The 14,011-nt window shown below is 40.7% G+C and overlaps 1 protein-coding gene across 1 annotated transcript in view; it reads left to right on the top strand.

Moving 5' to 3' along the window:
- The first annotated feature begins 343 nt into the window (after positions 1-343).
- Positions 344-14,011, top strand: part of RAD51C (RAD51 paralog C) — a 17,647-nt gene continuing 3,979 nt past the window's right edge. Inside the window, exons 1-7 of the mRNA XM_010010862.1 lie at positions 344-437; positions 1,271-1,529; positions 1,758-1,924; positions 2,911-3,044; positions 5,815-5,946; positions 8,212-8,278; positions 11,532-11,592. Of these exons, the coding sequence (XP_010009164.1) occupies positions 344-437; positions 1,271-1,529; positions 1,758-1,924; positions 2,911-3,044; positions 5,815-5,946; positions 8,212-8,278; positions 11,532-11,592 (914 nt within the window). The remainder of the gene's footprint in view (positions 438-1,270; positions 1,530-1,757; positions 1,925-2,910; positions 3,045-5,814; positions 5,947-8,211; positions 8,279-11,531; positions 11,593-14,011) is intronic.

Genomic DNA, 14,011 nt, shown 5'->3' with positions numbered 1-14,011 from the left:
TTCCCCGCCGCTTCCCGCCCGTCCCTTTCGGGCAGGTCTTCCGCAGCCCTTCCCTTTCCGCTGTAGCTGACTGGCACAGGTTGGGTATCGGTAGGTTTAACTTTACCGCAGTGTGCCCCATCCCTGGCAGTGTTCAAGGCCAGGCTGGACACAGAGGCTTGGAGGGACCTGCTCTAGGGCTTGGAGCAACCTGCTCTAGTGGAAGGTGTCCCTGTCCGTGGCAGGGGGTTGAGACTGGATGAGCTTTGGGTCCATTCCAGCCGAAACCATTCCATGATCCTATGTGGTTAGTGTACACAGAGCAGCTCAGGCAGGTGAGGTGCTTGATTCGTATGGAAGGGCCATGGCTCGGCTCCGGGAAGCTCCCCTGAGAAGCCTCACTGAGACGTCAGTGAGCCTGGAGGAATGGACAGAGTTAAACGTTCCCTGGCTTTCAGGTTTGCCTGAGCAGAGAAACAGACAAAACAAAAAAAATATATATTCTGATAAAAGATTCTTCTTGCACTGAGTGATGGGTGTCAAAGAGATGCAGAAAGGGGAAAAAACAGAGGATTCTCTCTCATTGCTCTTCTTTAAGCTATGCAGTCAGTTACTTTTCTCAAGAAGCAAAAATATAATTCCTAAGAAGCGTGTAATGATTATGATTATCGGTAATTTTATTATCTATAATAAGATGTGGTAATAGTTTTGCCTTGAAGATCAAAGTGAAGTAGCTAGAGCCTGGCAGGTACGTGTGCATAAAGCCAGACACACAGAGATCTTTGCAGGTATCTCATCTTTGTTACTGGGGGGTGTTTCAAATCTAGAAGTGATGCATTAGGTATTCAGCCCTGGAATACCCCAAGAATTCAGAGCACGATCAGTAGCTGTCCCTGTCACTAGTCTGCAGCCTGACTTCTTTTCCAGGACCTTATTTGCTTGAAATTAAATGAATATGATAGCACATTCCCTGCAGAATAGGTGAATTGCTCTGTCAGATCTCATTCACATCTATGAACAGCAGTTTTGATTATTTTTTCTATTTGCAGACAGCTTACTGGTGCCTGAATTCTGAACACAGGGCATCACTGCTGAGCTTTTTTGAAAATCATATAATTGGTTCCAGAGATGCTGGCAAGCTGCGTGCATCGTTGTACTAAAAGGATTAATATTTTGTGTTACACTGCAGAACGTTCACATTCTGTCAAACAAGTTGAATTATGTCCTTGTACTTTCAATAAATCACTATTTATAAAAATAAGGTAGCGTTTCATGCTTTTGACTTTTCTAGAAATTGGAATCTCCAAGGAAGAGGCCCTGGAAGTGTTACAGGTTGTGAGGAAGGAATGTCATGGGGACGTAGCAAGGGCTGCTGCAGGATCAGGTGCCTCCCGAAAGTGCACAGCGCTGGAACTTCTGGAAGAAGAGCAAGCTCAGGGCTTCATCATCACCTTTTGTTCAGCACTGGACAATATTCTGGGAGGCGGTGTGCAGCTAACCAAAATCACTGAGGTCTGTGGAGCGCCCGGTGTTGGGAAAACACAGCTATGGTATTTCATTTTTAGATTACTTTTGGGTTTCTTTAATTTAATTATTAAGAGAGTTCATTTTCTTCTTGTCAGTCTCTGATTTTTCTACAGCATTATAAATACAATAATGATAATGGCTGCAGTACTTCCTGCTCCATATATTCCTTAGCATAAATGTCACTTCAGGAGTTTGGACTAGAGAATTTTATGATGTGGATATTTATCTGCTTTTTCTGTTTCCCATGGCAGTATGCAGTTGGCGGTAGACGTACAGATCCCAGAATGCTTTGGAGGTGTAGCTGGAGAAGCGGTGTTCATTGATACCGAAGGAAGTTTTATAGTAGACAGAGTAGTGGATATTGCAGCTGCATGTGTGCAGCATTGCCACCTTATCGCCAAAGCTCATCAAGAAGAAGGTACGTTGCTAAGTCATTTCTTTCTGCCTCTTAGACTGGGATCGGAGTGAGACAAGTGTCTCCTGGGCTGCAGTTCTACCATTTCAGCAGCAGTACTGGCTCCAGAAGTTCTTGCTGCCAGCCTTATTTCTACCTGAAATAAAGCATCATACCCCAACAGCATAATCATGTGGAGCCATGCTGCAGACTGAGCTGATCCACTAAGAATAATTCTTCTTCTACATGATGGTTTGGGGGGGAGTTTTGCCCCTCTATTTTTTTTTTTTTTTTTTAGCACTTTAGTAAATGAATTTACAGCAAAACACAATTCTGTCAGCAGAACTGAGGGATAATGCACTGTAGTGCAGGGACAGGAATTGCAGCTAGGGTAAGGGAAGAGGAACGACAGTTTCTTAAGGCAGTGTTGCTGCTGAAGCCCCATACTGTAAAACTGTATCTGGAGTTCACCTCCATCATGAGGTCAATATAGCCAAGCTGCATTCAATGAAAAGTAGTTCTAGAGTTCTAGAACTCATCACTGTGTTGGGGATACTGACATAACTTCTGTGTTACTCTTAAGAGGAGTATTTTATGCAGCAAACTTCTGTTTCAACTGAGGTGAATGGACACCATATTAAATGAGCTACTACCTTTACACAAAACAACAGATAATTAATAGTCAGTGTTGTCCTCTGGTGGTGGTCTGGCTTGAAAATGATTTACTGGAAAAGTTCTTTTTTCAGAAGTAGATTTTTCATTTTTGGAGCACTCCCTTGGAGGCTCCGGTGTATCTGTGTGCAAATGCTGAGATAGCATCTGCTCACCACCTTCTTGACTTTCAAGCCAGATGGAAGGTATGTTTCCCACACTCTGTACCTTGACTGTTTCTGTTTCCGGGGGCTCTGCTGTTGCTATATGTGGAGGGCATAGTTTGGTAGAATGATGAAAGTAGCAATATGCTAGTACAGACTTCTGACTCATTTACTCATCTGTTTATCTGTTCTCAGATCATCTAAAAGCTTTGGAGACTTTCTCTGTTGAAAGTATCCTTTCTCACATATATTACTTCCGTTGCTGTGACTACATAGAGCTTCTTGCACAGGTCTACCTCCTCCCAGACTTCCTTTCGGAGCACTCAAAGGTAAGAATTATTGCAGACTTAGGGGAAGATACGACTCATCTTCACACTAAGGATTTTCAAGGTTATTCATCTGTTATAGTAAGAGTAACATGAGTAACGCCTTGGTACCTTGTCAGCTTGGCAGTAACGTATTGGATGATGGCAGAGTACAAATGTAAGCTTGGCTGCTTATTTGCTTTGTCATTCCCATCCCAATTATTCTGAAAGCAATTTGCTTTTGCTACTACTGCTGCCATCATTCTGAATGTCTGCTTTGAAGTGAGGATACTGGACGTGTGTTGCCTCTTGTTTTGTTTCTATGAGCACTGATTTCTGAATCATGATAAAACTGCTTTACAGAAGAGTCTCTGAGCCAGGTGTATGTGTGATGACCATGTTGCAGGGGGATCAGAAAGGTTTAGTGCCACTCGTTTTTGTCCTAGAAGATCACTGAGGACCAGAGGCATCCTGTACCATCCTGGCATACAGAAAATGACTCTTCTTTCCCATACTTCTGTTGCTGCAAGCAGCCAGAGCCTGCAGCTTGACTCTTGGGTGGACTACAGCCAAAAAGTTTCCTAGTTCCTAGTGTTTTAATGAGATGCTGTTGTAAGGCAGATTTTTACCACCTCCCTTCCAGATTTCTAGGTTCTACATAGCAGATCTCTAACAGGATTTGGGGAAGATGATGTGTACCCCATTCTAATGCAGCACAAATTAGTGTTGTTTAGTTAGATTGTCTTTTGTATATAATTTCAGGTTTTGGAAGCTGTTATGTTCTTGAAAGCACAGATGGGAGTCTTTCTTTTGCTTAGTGTAGTCTGGTATTTCCCTTTCTCTGCCAGGTACTAACGGTGCCCTGTTGTGTTTGCTCTTGTGGAAAGTACATGGCTTCATTAGCACAGTTGCATTGGGCTGCATTTCTCTGGTACCATCTGTGCTGATTATCTCTGCTTGGCCTGGAGCCTGAAATACTACTGAAGGTTGCAGGAGAACCGTAAGACCTTCTGGTGATTCCTTGGACAGGCTATAAGTGACTTGACAGATTGCTCATTGCAGTCCAGCTCTCATCAAAATTAGCCTGATCCCTCTGTGCAGGCCTGGAGCTGAGACTGGGACCACAGAAATCTACAGGTTTTAGGTATTTTTTAGAGAGACCTAGTTGTAGAGTGTCATTTGGAAATAGAAATTAGTTTGAGATCTTGTTAAGAATATGAGAAAGGCCAATAATATGAAAAAGGCTATGTTAGCAAATATTCTTTTCATAATAAATCTAATCCTAAGTCTAATTCTAAATCTAATCTAATACTAAGGTCTGGTAGAGACAAACTGGCATGGTGAAGGCATTTGTTACAAAGCTTTCTCTATACAGCCTACATTAGAATACTTTAAGTCTACTTGTTTGCTATTTTATAGGAAGTACAACTGCAAGAAAATAAACTAAATTGCATCCTACCTGGACATATTAATCTGATAGGCAAGTTATATGTATGTATACGTTCCCTTCTAGCACAAGTCATGTTTATACTGTTAAACCAATTGTTCTTAAAGTATAAAAATTATGCATGAGGAAGATGTATAGGCTCATAGAAAAGAATTTGCAGGAAGGAGGAAAAATAAGAAAATGGAAGAGTATCTTCTTTTAATTCTGACTATTAAAACATTTTCTCCAAATGAGTATTCTTTTTATATTTTTTTTTTCATTTGGAGGCTGAGGGCCATTCACAGAGATGTTTGCTGCAGGTTTGTATATTCCAATCACAAAGTGACTTCCCAGTACTAAGTTAAATCTATAACAGAGACAATCCGTTTTCTTGTGTTGTTTCCAATTTGTTATGTTGTGCATTAATGCAAGGACTTGTAGATACCTAGGATTTGAGTGACATCTGAACATGCAGATGCTGTAAGACCATCCATTTCCCTTCTGTATTTCAGACAAACCTGGGTCATCAGAACAGCCACAACAAATGAAGTTAGAATAAATTAAAGTCCCTGACTAATGTTTATATAGTGTCTTGAGGGTGATGAGCCAGCAGCAGCATTGTGCTGGAGCTTCAGCTAATGATTGCTACAAAAGAAATAATTCAGCAAAGCAAACATCTTCAGGCAAGATGGATACTCAGCTCCATTGCACAGTGTCTGGAATATCTTTATGCATCAGTAAACTCCATGTTTCTAAGATAGATCACTGACATAGAATCAGATGAGTTATCTTAACAGTGACTACCAACAGTATGTGTTCTAATTGTGGTTAGAATTTATTTTTTGAGGGAGAAGGTGAAATAATGTTCATGGAGAGTTGATCAGACTACAACCCCGATGTTTAACACGTTTTAATCCAGCTCCTCTTCTGCAAGGCTTTAGGTCCAGCTTTGTTATTTTGTATTCTGTATGGCTGCTGCAGAGAAATCAGCTGTAAGTGAGCGAGCTCTGGAACTGGAAACAGCTCTGTGCTGTGTTAACTAATGGGAGAGCTTAGTGCAGCGTTTTGTTTAAGCTAGTGCAGCTATGGTCTGAGCTTGTATCTATGAATAACACAGTACTGCATTTAGCAAGTGTGTTGGTGTGTTCAAAGCTTGGAGCTCTTTACCCTGCATTCTCATGGAGTGCTGATTGTCCCCAGTATATGTCTAGAGACAATAGGTGTTACGCTGTTATGAGTATGAAGTAAGATTGTCATCACCTTATACAATATTTATACTATACCACTGCACTTAAAAAGAGGTCTTGCTGCTTTTTGTCATTTGCTTGTAGGATAATAATGGTAGTTCTCCTTTTCTTCCACATTTAGGTCCGACTGGTGGTAGTTGATGGAATTGCATTTCCTTTTCGCCATGACTTTGAGGACCTCTCACTTCGCACAAGGCTTTTGAATGGTCTGGCGCAGCAGCTGATCACCATAGCAAATGATCATAAGTCAGCGGTAAGTCTGGGGCAGGTTTAAATCACAAAAGATGCTACTTTGGAATAAACATATTACAAAGAATTAAGCAAATGTGATTTGCTGGAAATGGCAAAATAAAACTGCAAGAATGCCCTCTCCACCTGCGTCTGCCCATTTGATTAGTAAATATAGATGGGGGGGGAAAGGCAAAACTATTTGGGTGGAAAATTCCTAGACTTGCCAGAAAAAGTAAAATGTGCATTAAAATCATCCTGTGGATCTTAATTAAATGGTAGCATATCAATCTGTCATGCTGTTTCACATAATCTTTTTAAGGATTTGGTTGGACAAGGAATCACTTTGGTGACATTTTACCTACAAAGCACACACATTAAACCACATCAGAGTATTTGGCAGTTCCAACATAACTGTCCACTCTTTGTTTAAAGATAAACTACAGTCTTAGTGGAGGAACTGTTCTTAGAGAGGAAAAGCACTTTATCTACTGGTTTGGTTTGCTCTTCTGGCATCCATGGAAACTCACAACTTCCTTCATTGTTTCTACGTCATTTACGCCAAGATGGAGGCCAGCAAATCTGCAGCCCCGTAGCCAGCAGATGGCACTCAGAAGCTACATCTGTTCCAGAAGTTGTTTTGGCAAGTCCCTTACAGTATGGAAAAGCATTGTTCAGGAATTGGGCCTTAAACCATCTCAAAATGGTGCTTGTGCCTGGAACTCTTTACAGGTGACTTGCAACCTTGTCACCCACAACTCTCTGGTGCACATGGCTTTTGTTCCTCACTGCTAAAAATAAGCCTCCCCTTGTGCTTCCTCTAATAGCTACAGGAAGGGAAGGAGCACAGCTCTACATGCCACCCTGGTGAAGCAATGAGGCTTGCTGCTGAAAGCATACCCTCTCTGTCATCCTGAAATGAAATATGGAGCTTCTTCCTGCTGGTGTGGGTACCAAGGGAAGTGAATGTTTTATGACTGCTTGATTTTGCACAGCCTCCAGTTTACTGAGTGCTTTCACTCATAAATTTGGTACCTGGTGACCTTCAACAAGAGCAGTTGTCATTGTGCAGTCTGTTTTTCTTTGGTCAAGGGAAACGTATGTCACTTCTGTCTACTGAACAAGTGAGCAGTTTAGTACAAGCACTTGCCGAATAAACACTTGCTACAGAAGTGATCAAACACAGAGCTTCGGAAATTATTTAGCTCTGAGTGGCCCTCCTGTTAGTTTTTGAGCTAGTTCCATGTACCTTACAAGCAGTCTAAATTCAGCTGCATGCCAGAGATTGCTCCTTGGGCAGCAAAGCTGGGCAGACTGAACGCTCTAGTATGGTAGGAAGTTAGTTTAGTTTCTAAAGCTGAACTCGGTGGGTTGCGCTAGGATGTCCAGAGCAGCCCTTCTCCAGCTCCCGTGAAACAGGGAGCCTGTTTGGGGTTGTTATCATCCACATATGATGAGTTACTTCTCTAAAATACACAATATATGTCTTGAGGCTGTCAGCTATGGCAATGTTTTGGTGTGTGCCCTCTGTGCTCACTGGAGTTCCTTGCTCTAGCACACTTAAACTGTTCAAGTAAGAATCGTACAAGCGTGTGAAACAATGAAAACCCCTAAGGTTTAAGATAGGTACAATTTTTTATTGTTCATTTTTAATGAACTTTGCAATTAATATTCCTGGCTCTTTTCTGTCTCACCCACCCCCACTTCTACCAGGGATCTAACCTAGACTGTCTGTGAACCTCCTACAAGTGATTTGTGCTGCGAAAACACTCCCCCGCTCTGTCTGTTCACTTTTCATTCTGCTTTGTATTGTACCCACTTGCGCATTTTTAGAAGACAAGGCACAGAAATTCTGTTAATCACTAGGCTTATCCATGTTTTGAGCAGCAGCACCAAATTCATTTATGCCAATGACTGAAAGCTGTCTCTTTACAGAGGGCTGGTGCAAGTCATGTGCACCTGAATACACATCCAAACAGTATTTAGTACAAATACAGTGGAATATACAGTTTGCATCCCTTGGTGAGGGAGAAATTTAGGTTTCTTTAAAGTCTTGAATGAAAGAAACCTACCTTCCATGCAAATGGAAAATACATTTTGCAGGGTTCTGTTATTTTGTTTTGGCTATTGAGAAGATGAGGCACCTTTACAGTTTCTTCTTGCTAACATGGATCTTCACCTGAGTAACTACTTTATTGTTAAAAGGTCTTTCAAAAATGCCTCTCTTCCCTCCCACCAGTATGCTTATTTTCTGGAGATTTTGTTTGTGTGATTCTGTTTCCTCTTTTAGGTAGTTCTGACAAACCAAATGACAACAAGGATTGGACAGAGCCAGTCCACATTGGTACCTGCTTTAGGTAGGCGTTTAGCTTCTGAGTTGAAAACTGAGTTAATCTTCAAATATATGACTTTGTTTCTTTTGGCATCGTGTACAAAGAAAATGAAATTGCTTGCTGAATTTCTGCAGTGTAGCAGAATCCCTGGTGAAGGTAGTTCCAAATGGGTTTCAGGCTAGTATTGTGGAACTCTGCAGTAGTACTTATCTATGGCTGCCTTGTGAGTATAATCAGCAATCAAACTTTATTCTAAACTCAAACATGGTGTGCAGATTAGAATCCTGGTTAGATTTTTTAAAAGGGATTACAAATATTTTTAAAAGTCATGACATTTTCAGATTGCAGAAACTCACAGGTTGAGAGTGTCGTTGCATATTTTTTTTTCCTTTTTAAAAACCAAGAATGTTAATACTAAGGCTGCTATCAGATCTATCTGCATTCCTTAAGGTGACTGAATCACCCTTTATGGGGAAGCACTAGGTACTAAGAGCTCTGAGTAAGTAGGTTTCTAGAAGTGCAGTTTATGTATTGCAGCCTTCCCCTGAGGATCTAGACTGTTACCTCTATCCTAGCTGTGGCTGTGTCAGCTAAGGAGGCCACTATCCCCGCTTGAGGTCACTGCCGCATCCTATATGCTGGCTGAGCTGTTTATTGATTGTCTCCTAAGCCATTTCTGCCAAAAGTGGCCCAGTTAAACTTGAGCTATTTAAATAATAAGTAAACCTCTGATAAATCAAGTAATTTAGACTGAAATTGGCTGGTGAGTATCGTACAGAAAACGCAGGGATGGACCTGGGAGCAGTAAACCTCTCGCAGGAATGTGGTGATGAACAGGTCAAAGCACTAACAGAAGAACACAGCTTAATGGTTGCACACTTCAAACTATGCTGCAATTTCTTCAATTCCCTGAGAACCATTCACTGCTTTTCCAAAACAGTTTAAGTTGCTTATTTTGCCATTACACTTGAGCATGTTCCATTAATTATTTGCAAAGTCGTTTCATATTTGCTGCATAGCTGGAACTCCCTACCCATTCATCTGTACAATTATGGCATAGAGGGAAGGTCTGTGTGGGATCCTCAACTACAGCCTGTCTAGAGCAAGTTTAAGTGTTTTTTACAGGCTGCTCAATTTTACCCTGTAATGAGCAGAGTACCTCATACAGATTCTTCTGCTGCAGTCACAGGGGAAAATAGAACAGTTCTTCTCAAGTAGAGATTTTGACACATTAAGAAAAAGCTCAGTGTTTAAATCTTTCAGGTCGTAACTTTGTATTATTTTATGATACACTTAAAGGGCAACAAATCCTCTGTCCACAGCTTCAGTTTCTGTGGACTAAGTAATGATTCCCTTGTTTCAGAGGGGAAAGAGAAGGGGGCAGTACAAAGGTAAAGATGTTCTCAGTGTCTGTACAAGCATTGAACCATTTGGCAGAGATGTAAGATAAAATGAACAAATACAGACTGTCTTCTTCGAGAATGTGAAGAATGTGGAATTTTGAGCAGTGCATGCTGAAATAGACCTAGCTTCCAGTGTCTGACCCTTGTCGGTTTTGCCTCTTGCTCTCTGATGTATTATTTTTGGCAGCCTTTCTGGCTACAAACTCAATTAAAGTTAATAGATTCTGTCTTTTTTTTTTTTTCAGTAGCCAGCGTTGTTTGAGAGGTGTTGTGTTTATGGAGTCATAGGGATAGTAAAGAATGTGAAGACATTCAGAGTAGGTTATAATTCAAAGATAACATGTATTGTCTTGTGCATATTTTCTTTTACAAACATTTAATTCGACATAACCTCACACTGACCATAAACTGATTGTGATTCTCACTAGAATGTGTGTGTAGTAACCACATAGTATTGAGTTGTATGTACTCTGCAAAAATGAAACTTTGTACCAGTTGTTAAAATATTTAGGTTAAGAGATACTCCCCTCATCCTAAACAGCCTTTCCTAAGATTTCACAAGAGCACTAATCTCTAAACTCTTATTCAGCTTCTTGGCAGAAGGGAACTTCTTAATTATGGGGAAAAAAAAAGGCACAGATGCTGCAAGGTATTAAGTCAAGAGCTTTATGAAGAGGATAGCTTTCTTTCCCAGTAGTAATAGCTAAGCTGGGTGTTCCTAGACATTTCTACTGGATATATTTAGAAAGGAGGTCAAATATAAATCTGCAGCCAGTTTAACTCAGAAATATCTCATTTTACAGTAGCATTTTTCTTTCATACTCCATACAGTTGGAAACATTCTAGTGTGGAATTTGTACCCATGTAAAATGTGTTTTGATCTCTGACTCAGAACCATATCTGATGACCAAAATCTTCAATCTCAACTTAGATACAATGGAGCAAGGTCTAGCAAGGTGCTTACAGGGTCAAGGTCTTCATTACTGCTGAATCATATTTTTTGTCTTCTCTGTGCTGTAATGAACACCAGAGCACATGGGGCATGTGGGGCTGGTGACATGATGGAGACCAGCAAGTGATTCAGAAGTTACAGGGCTGTGTGGAGGTGAAGAAGAGAGGTTTGCAGCACTGAACCAAAATGACTGGTTTAAATGCAATCCGTCTTTGGACTACTGACTGTCCCCAGGAATAAACAGAGGAAAACACCCAATAAAACTGTCTATAAATTGTCTGAGCTCGTGGTCAGGTGTGAACTGAAACAGTAGGACTGTTCCCCCTGACATAGGGTAGCAATCCAAACTTCCTTCTTACTTTCCACCATGCATTTGATTGTGTTCGTTTGCATTTTGCTGTCAGAAGCAGAAGACTGCTTCAGGGGCCCTTAATACTTTAATAATCATTGACTTTTCTCCCAAAGCTGGTATCCCAAAGGGAGTGATGTTTGCTCATAATTATTCCTGAGGGGCAGAGTATCACAATTTTGAAGTAGGATTTAGACATACTCAACTAGGCTCTTTCAGTAGTAATTAGAAAAATCTTTTCTTAATGCTATCTCTGTTTTCAAGACTTGTCTAGTACCTGTCCTTTATTAGTTATATAGAAAATCTTTCTACAAATATGGAAGTACTGCATCAAGCTTTCTATAAAACACATTGTGAGTACAGAGATTATTCCTTGTCTTAGTGTACTTGGTAAACTAGTTGTGAAATCCTTGCACATACAAAACATATGTGATTCATTACTGCAAAAAAGGTGTATATATGTTTAATCATGGAGTTTTTTTGGGGAGACTGGTCTAATTTCAGTTCAGTTTACTGATAATGATGCTGTTATAGGAGCATAAATAAAATGGCCTGTCATTTTGTGTCACTCAGGAGAAAGCTGGGGACATGCTGCTACTGTCCGTTTAATCTTTCACTGGGACAACAGTCAGAGGTAAGTGAAAATGTAGGCCAGTGTGGTATATAACAACACTGACAAGTGTGATATTTGGGAATCCTTCTCTGAACGGCCAAGCAGGGATTTGAACTTGACTTCTGGCTTTGCTCTGCCATGTCCCATGCTACTGCAGCTCAGAAGAGCTTTCTAGTTCAGCCTAAGACGGCGTGGGCTGAACTGTCATGCTTCTCCTTCTCACCATGGTCAGCTTGCTGCAGTGCTGTACTTCCTTTCTGACAAGATGCTATGTCTCGTCAAACTATAACATCCCAATGGCAGCTGCTCAGACACAAGAATTGAGGATTTGGTGCCTAAGCAGATTTTTTTTTTTTTTTTTTTTTTACTCTGTATTTTGTAAGCAGGGAGTAGAATGTCTTTGCTTCAGCCTTTTAGGCCCCAATCAGTACAAAGCCAAAGATGCCAAAGGCAGCTTTCCATCTAGGTAGCAGTTCTCAGGACAGACTGGAGGTTTTCTGAGCCCTGAGCCTCAGTGGCAGCCTTTGAACCTTTCTGCTTTTGAATGTGGCAGGATGGTTCCAAGTTACAATGACCTGCAGGAGGTAAAAGAGCTTCATTTACTCCCAATGCAGAGCTGAGATATGGAGGATGATTTTAGCAGCCCAAAGGAACGAGGATGACCCTTTTAAAAACCACATGAAGTTCTGTTTCCTGGTTCTTTTTTTTCCCTCTTCAGTATACTGCAAGCTCACTTCTCTTTCCTGGTCAGTTAAATTTGTCTTGTGTGTAGTATCACAATGCAGCAGCTTGAGATTAAGAAGTCTTGCTTCAATTCCCTAATCTTCTGCAAACAGTGAACAAAAATGCTGCTGGAATGTTGTGCATAGTTTGGCTTGTTAAACTTGAAAGAGACATGCAGTGACACTTTCTTGTGGAGTTTTGGTTTTTAAAGTTTGAAGGAAATGCAGAATGATTACAGCAGGCTGTTTATGCTGGAATTAAATTAACATCACTGATTAGTTAACAGCCTTTATAAGACAGAAGTTGCATCAACATAATGATTGCAGAGTGAACAAAAGTTAATTTTGTATATTAAAACTAAGGAGCTTTTTTTCTTCTGCAACACAGCTAGGAAGGTCATAGATACATGTTTCAGGAAGTGAGCCAAAGATAGACAAACGTGTTTTATTTACTGTTCTAAACGTGCAGCTAATAATGGAGCAGGGCCTGCAGAAGCACAGCAATTCCAATAGAACTGCCTATCTGTAAAAAGCAGCAATAGCAACATTCTGTTGCATTTCTCACACAAACTACCTATACCTGATGATCCATTGTGGGTTTCTTGTTCTTATTTTTATATTAAACTATTGAAGCACAAAGATATTTGAGTATCCATTTGCCACCTTCCTTTTTAATTGTGCTTTGGCCTAATATAATACCTGTCTCTTTCTTTCTTTCTACTACTGAAAATGGCAGAGCTTAATTATAAGGGGTCTCATTGCTGTGAGGTAAGATCCTGTTGAGTCAGAGGCATGCAGCAGAGCTCCAGCTGAGCACTTGTGAAAGCGTGGCTTCTGCAGCTTCAGATTTAGGCTATTTTGTAAAGTATAACCCACCCCTTAAATGTTCTGAGGAATTCCCCGTGTACCTAATACGAAGTGGCAGTGTTCCTCAGGCTGTAATTACGTGCTCTCTAATAGAATGGCACCTCAGGGAGGTAAAAAAACCCCTGAAAATAATTAACGGGATCTTCGGCAGGGTGTCTTGATACAGAGAGCAGAACATTTTCCATACTGCCTTCATCTAAGTGTGAGTTTTGGGGAGGTGGGCATGCATTAGACTAGCAGCAGCCCTGGGACTGGTTGAAAACATCTCTTGCTTTTGAGCTGCTCTGCAATCTTCTGACTGTATTATGCAGGCATTTACTGAACTGGGTGCTACCACAAATCAGGATGCATTGCTTAGAGTCTAAATGCACAAAATCAAAGCGTTATAGGAGAAATACAAGGAAACTACTTTCTCAAGGTTATGCTGTATGTCAGTGGCAAGGTCAGGCTTAGAAACAGAACATCTTATGCTCCTGCTCCCATTGATTAGGTTATATTGACAGGCCTGGGAAAGCTCTAGAAAAAAACCTCCATAGAATTTGAGTTCTTGAGGGTATCTGCCAACTTTGAGGTATCAATGAACACGATTGCTTAACAGAATAGGAAGGAATTGTGCCATGTGTGTTTGTTTGCCTTTTATGAAAGTGGTGTTTAGAATTACTTCATAATGAATATTTTTCCAAAAATGTGATGAAATCCTGTGATGAAACAAGGGTGATTAATCACTCACTCCTTTTAGTAGTGATACATTGTATTTGAGTTGACAGGTCATGTAAGGATGGGAATTTGGCATCCACACTTTAAATTACCTATATGAAAATGCATACATAAGAATTCCACTGGTCACCTAC

Source organism: Nestor notabilis, unplaced genomic scaffold (genome assembly GCF_000696875.1).
Source record: "Nestor notabilis isolate BGI_N333 unplaced genomic scaffold, ASM69687v1 scaffold17143, whole genome shotgun sequence".
NCBI lineage: Eukaryota > Metazoa > Chordata > Aves > Psittaciformes > Psittacidae > Nestor > Nestor notabilis.
This window is presented reverse-complemented; position numbering and strand designations above follow the sequence as displayed.